Below are 7441 nucleotides of genomic sequence, written 5' to 3' on the forward strand. Positions count from 1 at the left end.
AGTGGGAGGAGGACAAAGAGGAGGGACAAGGGAAGATCATGAAAAGGAGAATGGAGAACAAGGTTGAGCGCTCCCTGAATTCGCAGCCCCCCACCCATGGGAGCATCCCCCCCCCATTCTGCAGGTGCCCGGGGAGAGGGAGCTCGGCCCAGATATCCTGGGGGTCCCTGGGTTGGGTTTTTTGGGGGGGGATGTTTGGAGAATGAAGAACTCTAAAGCTGAGCAGAAAACGCCCCTTGCAAGGACATTGGGGGGGGTCCCCAGGAGGTGTTTTTGGAGAGTCCCGGTGGTGGTGCCAGCAGAGCTCTGGCAGCGGGCAGGGGGATGTGGGGTCCCTCCCGCAGTGGGGGTTGGGTCTGCCTGGGTCAGGCATGGCCAACTCCAGCCCAGAGCCAGGGGGCTGCGGGACCTCCTGGGAGAGCCAGAGGGGGAACCTGGGGACCCCCAGAGATGGGAGAGCAGAGAGGGGCAGTACTGGGACCAGGGGAGCCCCGGCAGTCTGGAGGAGCGAACCCCTGTGACCCCCAGGACCCCAAAGTGGGGAGCCCAGAGAGGGGGGAGCGCCGCCATTCGCGGGACCCTCAACAGCCTGGAGAGGGGGAGGGGGGACTCCTTGGACCCCCTGCACCCTGAAGCAGAGAATAAGGGGAGAAGGACCCCTTGGACCCCATAACCCCCAGCATCCCTAAGTGGGGAGACCAAGGTGGAGCTTTTTGGATTCCTGGACTCCCAGCAGCCTGGGGAGGGCGGGGACCAAGTAGATGGGGGACCCCAATACGAGCGTGATCCCCAGCAGCTGGGACGGGGGGAATCCAACATCAGAGTGGGGGGACTAGGGAGAGGTGGAATTCCTGTGAGGCTTTTTCAGGGCTGAGTCTTGGTGTTTGGGAGGTTTTTCTGGACCCCAGATGCCCGGTGACTTGTAGAGAAGGACTTGGGCAGGGGGACATTCAAACTCAACGTGCTTCTCCCTTGTTTTTCCCCAAACCAGGATTTCCCATTCCCAAACCTTTGCCAAATGGAGGAGGAGGCTGTGAGGAAGAGGAAGATGCCCCAGGACACCCAGGCAGGTGAGGAGGAAGTCCCTGCCCCTTTCCCCCTCTCTCCTGCTCCATCTCCCAGCCCAGCATCGCCCCCGGCTGCAGGACAACCCCGCTGCCGATGCTGTCCTGCCGGAGACGGACTGGGGGGATCTCCTTCCCCTTCCCTGTGGCACGGAGGCAAATGCCATCCTCTCCTTGTCCTTCCTCCCCCAGACAAGGAGCTGAGGACAGAGCCCAGGGAGGACAAATCCCCACGGCAGAACCTGGTGGAAGAGGCCATTTTGAGCAGCTCCATGGCGAAGGAATCCAACAGGGAGGAAAAGCCCTGGAGATCCCACAGGAGGAAGGGCTGCAAATGCAGCCCAGGGAGCTCTGAGGAGGAAAGACCCACCCTGTGCCGGGAAGGTGGCCGGAGATCCAGCCAGAGCTCAAACCTGGTGGTCCATGAGCAGCTTCAAACTGGGGAGAAACGCTACAAGTGCTTGGAATGTGGGAAGAGCTTCAGCCGCAGCTCCCACCTGATTTGCCACCAGATGATCCACACTGGGGAATGGCCCTACGAATGTGGGGAGTGTGGGAAGGGCTTCAGCCAGAGCTCTGAACTTCTCCGCCATCAGATGATCCACACTGGGGAACGGCCCTATGAGTGTGGGGAGTGTGGGAAGAGCTTCAGCCGGAGCTCAACCCTGATCCGCCACCAGAAGATCCACACTGGGAAGAGTCTCTACCAGTGTGGGAAATGTGGGCAGAACTTCAGACAGAGCTCTGAGCTGATCCTCCACCAGAGGATCCACACTGGGGGGACGCCCTACGAGTGTCCCAAGTGTGGGAAGAGGTTTCAGACAAGCCACAGGCTCCTCAAGCACCAGAGGATTCACACAGAGGAGAGGCCCTTCCGCTGCCCTGACTGCGGGAATGGCTTCAATTCTAACTCCACCCTCATCACCCACCGGCGCATCCACACTGGGGAGAGGCCCTACGAGTGTCCCGAGTGTGAGAAGAGGTTTCAGACCAGCTCCAGTCTCCTCCTGCACCAGCGTATCCACACGGATGAGAGGCCCTTCCGCTGCCCTGACTGTGGGAAGGGCTTCAAGCACAACTCCCACCTCATCACCCACCGGCGCATCCACACCGGGGAGAGGCCCTACGAATGTTCTGAGTGTGGGAAGAGCTTCACCCAGAGCTCAGCCTTGACCAGACACCAACAGAGGCACCGGTAAGTGAAGCCCTGCAAGTGCCCCGACTGCGGAAGAGCTTCGTGCACTGCTCCAACTTCATCCCCCACTGAAGGACCCACATTCCCTGTGTCCTTGTTGGGAAGATACCTGGCTGGTTGTCTCCATATCCTTCTGGATCCCCATAGGCACCAGGGAAGACGATGTCTGGGAGGATTTGGGGGTTCTGAGGGGAGATGGAAGAGTTTTCTCCATCACTTTGCACTCCAGAAGATGAGAGGTCTCAATCTGTCACCTCACAACCACTGAATCTCAGTGGAAAATGTTCAGTTCCCACTCCAAATGGCTCAGTCACATTCCAAAAGTACTTGACCCTACAGCCCCCTCAAAATCCCCAGGAGGGGCTGGATGGGCATTCAGAGGGTCTGGACGGAGTGGGAGGTACGTTGTGGAGGGGTGGGCAATGGGAGGGGGGCAGGGGTTTGGAATGAAGAGCTGAAGGCTGGGGATGATGAGGCCGGGGGAATCTCCTTTCTGGGTATCCCCCACATCTGAGGGCATTTGGTTTATCCCCAGTTCCTGAGGGGTTTTTTGGGTACCCCCCGATCCTGAGGAGGGGATACAGGGAGACAAGGGATGACACGTGGCTCTGGCACTTGGAGTGGGCACCACAGGGAGGGACATGGGGAGCCCATTTTGGGGAAGATCCTGATGCTTTCTGCCAATTTTGGGGGCTAGAAATGGCTTTTGGAGTTTTTCTGCTAATTCAGGAAGCTGAGGTGACACCCCCTCCTCATTTTCTGATGGTGAGGAGATGCCGTTTTGGAGAGCATCCTGCTGCTTTCCCCCAACCTGGGGCAGGGATATAAATGGCTTGTGGGCCCCGTGCCTCATTTTGGGGGTTGGGGTGACCCCACGGTTCCACCGGTGTCTGAGGGAGGGTTATAACTCTCAGTTTTGGTGGTTATAAGCAGCTTGTGGGGGTCCCACGTTTGAGGGAGGCCCCCAGCCCCCACCCCAAAGCAGCCTTTGGCCAGTAGGAGCGTGTGGCGGTGATGACTCAGCAGTTGCCATGGAGATGTGCAGGTGCCAGAGACCACAACACTTTTAAGCCAATCAGAAAATGCACAAAACAATTTTTACTCAGTCAGAGCTTTTCTCACTGATGACTCCTGAATTGGTTTGGCACAGCCTGGTTTTTGGTGGCGAGGGGGCCACAGAGGTGGCTCCTGTGAGATGCTGCTGGAAGCTTCCACCATGTCCAGCAGTGCCAATCCCCGATGGCTCTGAAGATGGACATGCTGCTGGTCAAAACTGGGCCAATGAGAGAGGCTGGTAATGCCTCTGGGATAACAGATTTAAGAAGAAAGTCAAAACAAAGTCACAGTTTTGTTGGTGGTTTTGTGCTGGTCAGAGAAGAGGAGGAGGTGAGAACGTGCAAGGGAAACAACATGGAGACACCAAGGTCAGTGGAGAAGATGGGGGAGGAGGTGCTCCAGGCGCCAGAGCCGAGATTCCTCTGCAGACCTTGGTGATGAGCATGGTGAAGCAGCCCCTGGGTATCCATGGGGGATGCAGAGATCCATCCACAGCCCATGGGGGTGGTGCCCATGCCAGTGCACATGGATGCCTGGAGGTGGCTGTGCTCCAGTGGGTGACCCAGTGAAGAGAGGGGGCCCTGCTCCCAGGCTGGAGCAGCCTGTCCTTGGAGGACTGAACCCCATGGAAGAGTGACCAACACCGCAGCAGTTTTGGGAGGAGCGTGTGCCCGTGGGAGGGGCTCACGCTGCAGCAGGTACAGTGTGGCTGTTGCTCATGAGAGTGGACCCACGCTGGAGAAGTTCACGGAGAGCTGTCTCCTGTGGGAGGGATTCCAGGGTGCAGCCGGGGAAGGACTCCTCTCCCTGAGGAGAGGAAGGAAACCTCAGGTGACAAACTGAGCAAACCCCCAACGCCCTTTCCCCTGCGCTGTCGGTGGGAAGGAGGGAGAGCTTGGGGAAAAAGGTGTTAATTTAAGGGCTCATTTTACTTCTCATTATCCTGCTCTGATTTTGTCAGTAATAAACTCACTTTGTACCTCTAAGCTGAGCCTGTTTTGCCCTTGGAGTGTTTTCTCCCAGCCCTTCATTACATTGTTCTCTCCCCTGCCCAGCTGTGGCAGGGGAGGGTCAGTGAGTGACTCTCATGGGTGCCTGGAGCAGGGCCAGTGCCCAACCATGACAGGCACTTATGGCCGTGCTGTACCCAGAGACCTGCGTGGGGCCTCGATTGACTCCAGGTTTATTCCAAACCCAGGAAAAGTGTTGTTTACCATGACAAAATCCGGCCTGGAAGCGTCCCACCGTGTGCTGTTCCCATTGCTGCAGGATCCCATTAAAACCCATCCCTGGGCTGGAAAACCCTTTCCAGGCATTAATTGTTCCCAGTATCCAAGTTGACCCTGGCCTGGCACAGCTGGAGGCCGTTCCCTCTCATCCCATCCCTCATTCCCTGGGAGCAGAGCCCAATCCCAGCTGGCTCCAACCTTTCCAGGTTCCAGCCAGGAACTCTCCCGTGGGCATTGGGGCTGAGCCGTCGCTGCTCCCAGGGCACATCCTGGGACTGAAGTGGGAAATGAGTCAATGTCTCGGAGAGAGGAGAAAGGAAATCTGGAGACTGTGCTCTTGTGATTCACAGATTTTATTGGAAAATGGAAAAATTCTTCAGGACTTTGAACTCTGTTACATTCATCCTATTGTGTATTCATGTTTTTATATCCCATACTGCAATATAAATATACAATTTGTGTAGCAATGGGGAACAAAGACAACAGACCCCCTTGTTTGTCCGTTTATTACCAAAAACCGCCCCGTCTTTATACCCTTAACCTCAACCGAACACAACCGAAACCAACCGAACACAGAAGGGCACCCATTGGCTGGCACAGCTGCCGTGCTGCGGGCCACGCGTCCTATCAGCCAATCAGCTTCCCGCTCATATGCTGTGCACACCTTCCTCCAGCCAATCACAGTCCCTCTGCCAACTGTCACTCAACCGACTCTCTCCTCACTCGCAGCTGCCTCTCACCCCTCACCCAACTTCCAACCGCCCAGCCCGCAGAGGGTCCTTTCCCACAGGGCCTTCTGCTGAGCATAAGCCTCAACCACTTTGACAAATGTAATGCCATGTTCCACATCTCCCCCTTCTTTTGTTTAAGTGAGGAAAACCTACTAAGAAAAACTTTAACAACTTCTAAAAGATTAAGATCAGTAACAACAATAATAACTGCAACAACTTTTCAAAAACTGTAACATATACCTGTAACATAGCAACCATTTACACATGGGATCAGGACGGTATTAAAAAGGTCACACACACTGTGATGGAACCCACTGCACATGGTGCCTGTGGAGACTCAGGCATTACTCCTTCCCCATGTCAGTAAGTGCAGGGATCCTTTCCCTTGTCCAGTCAGCAAGTCCTTCACCATTACGGGAGGCCTTAGATGAGCCTTTGTGTCGAAGGAATACTGTCTCTCGCATGCAGTCGGTCCCATCTCATCCCGATTTAAAAAATTGAGGACATACAGGGCTTTAGCTAGTCTGTGGTGAGGGCACCCTAACTCCCCCTTCTTTTGTTTTTCAAGCAGTGTTTTTAAGGTTCTGTGGGCACGTTTGACAGCAGCTTCCTCTGTGGGAGAGTGGGGAATGCCCGTATTGTGCAACACACCCCATTGCTGCAAGAAGCTATGAGCTCTCTCCGGGGTGTAGGCAGATCCATTGTCCATTTTGATGGTGTTGAGAAGGCCCAGAGTGGCAAAACAGGTAAGCCAATGCCGGATGGCATCGCGGGCCTTTTCTCCGGTGTGGGCAGTTGCCATTAGAAAATAAGAATAGGTGTCAATGTATACATGAATATATTTTAAGTGACCGAAATCTTGGGTATGGGTGACATCAGTTTGCCAGATGGAGTCAGCAGTTAAACCTTGGGGGTTTGTGCCTTCTGCTAAAAGAGTAGGAACAATACCATGACAGGAGGAGCAGGACAACAGGATACCATGAGGTTGTGAGGAAGTTAATTTAAATTGCTTGTGAAGAGAGCGAGCATTCTGGTGGGAAAAAGTCATGGGATAGCTTAGCTTGTGCAAAAGTATTTGGTACCACACCTGTCATCACAGTGATGTCTGGATAGTTGTTACCTTCTGCAGCAGGGCTGGGTAAACCTGTATGGGAGCGAACATGTAACACAAAAGTCATGCTGCCAGCTGTTAATCAAAGTCCACAATGTTCTCAACTCTATAAACAAAAGATGGTTATTCACATGCTTTAAATAGGAAGATTCAAGATGGAATACCACACAGGCAACATATGAGGAATCTGTTATGATGTTGAGTGGCTCCTGTGAGAATAACTGAAAGGCATATCGAATAGCTGCCAATTCTGAAATTTGCATGGAAGCATCCTTTAACGTTAATACCCTCTTATGCCAGTGGACAGTCACCCATACGCCAGATCACTGCCGCTTTGTTGGTTTTGCTGGATGCATCTGTAAAAAGGTCTGTTCACAGGGGTCACACTGCAGCGACGCTTTGCATAAAAGGGAAGGTTACCCATCTCAGTTCATAAATGATGGGAGGGATAATGGATAGATAACTGTCCAGAAAAATGTGCAAGCGCAATTTGAAAGTTAGCGTTTTCTGATAGCAACCATGACAGATTGTCTTTACTTGCAGGTGTGTAGATTATATGAGGATCTTGGCCATTGAGAGTTTGTAGTTGCTCTCTGCCTTTTATAATTAAATGTGAGAACATATCATTAACAGTCCACACAGTCTTTAGCGCTGTGTGAGGACAGAATAGCCATTCTAATACATGTAAAGGGTCTTTATCATTTGCAAACCATTGAAATAGAACAAAAGGTTGAAATTTGCTAGCAATTATGGCAAGGCACAGAGGTTTATCAGGATCCCACGTCCAACTCTGTTGGTTTTCTAGTGCTTGAGCACAGTGTGCAAGGGCAGTTTTAGCTTCTGGGGTTAGCTGCCGACGCAAATGCAGGTGGGGATTTCCTCTGAGTAAGTCAAATGAAGGATGTAAAAGCTCTGTGGATAGACCCAAAACAGGACACAGCCAATTCAAAGAACCTAGCAGTTTCTGTAACTTATTTAAAGTTAGGGTGTCTTTAACACAAAGCCTTAAAGGCTGAGGGCTGATGGTCTGTTGAGTAATTCTCCACCCCAGATAA

The 7441-nt window shown here is 53.2% G+C and overlaps 1 protein-coding gene across 1 annotated transcript; it reads left to right on the forward strand.

The window, feature by feature from the left end:
- The first annotated feature begins 1291 nt into the window (after window positions 1-1291).
- On the forward strand, window positions 1292-3255 carry LOC125319014 (zinc finger protein 436-like). Its single transcript, XM_048289979.1, has one exon. It carries the CDS (start codon window positions 1337-1339, stop codon window positions 2261-2263), a length of 927 nt encoding a protein of 308 aa, XP_048145936.1. The 5' UTR covers window positions 1292-1336; the 3' UTR covers window positions 2264-3255.
- Window positions 3256-7441: the final 4186 nt, after the last annotated feature.

Source organism: Corvus hawaiiensis, chromosome 35, assembly GCF_020740725.1.
Source record: "Corvus hawaiiensis isolate bCorHaw1 chromosome 35, bCorHaw1.pri.cur, whole genome shotgun sequence".
NCBI classification, from domain to species: domain Eukaryota; kingdom Metazoa; phylum Chordata; class Aves; order Passeriformes; family Corvidae; genus Corvus; species Corvus hawaiiensis.

What these genes read in the sequence shown, in the direction of transcription:
- LOC125319014 (XM_048289979.1), top strand. Translation starts at nt 1,337, where the DNA reads ATGGCGAAGGAATCCAACAGGGAGGAAAAGCCCTGGAGATCCCACAGG.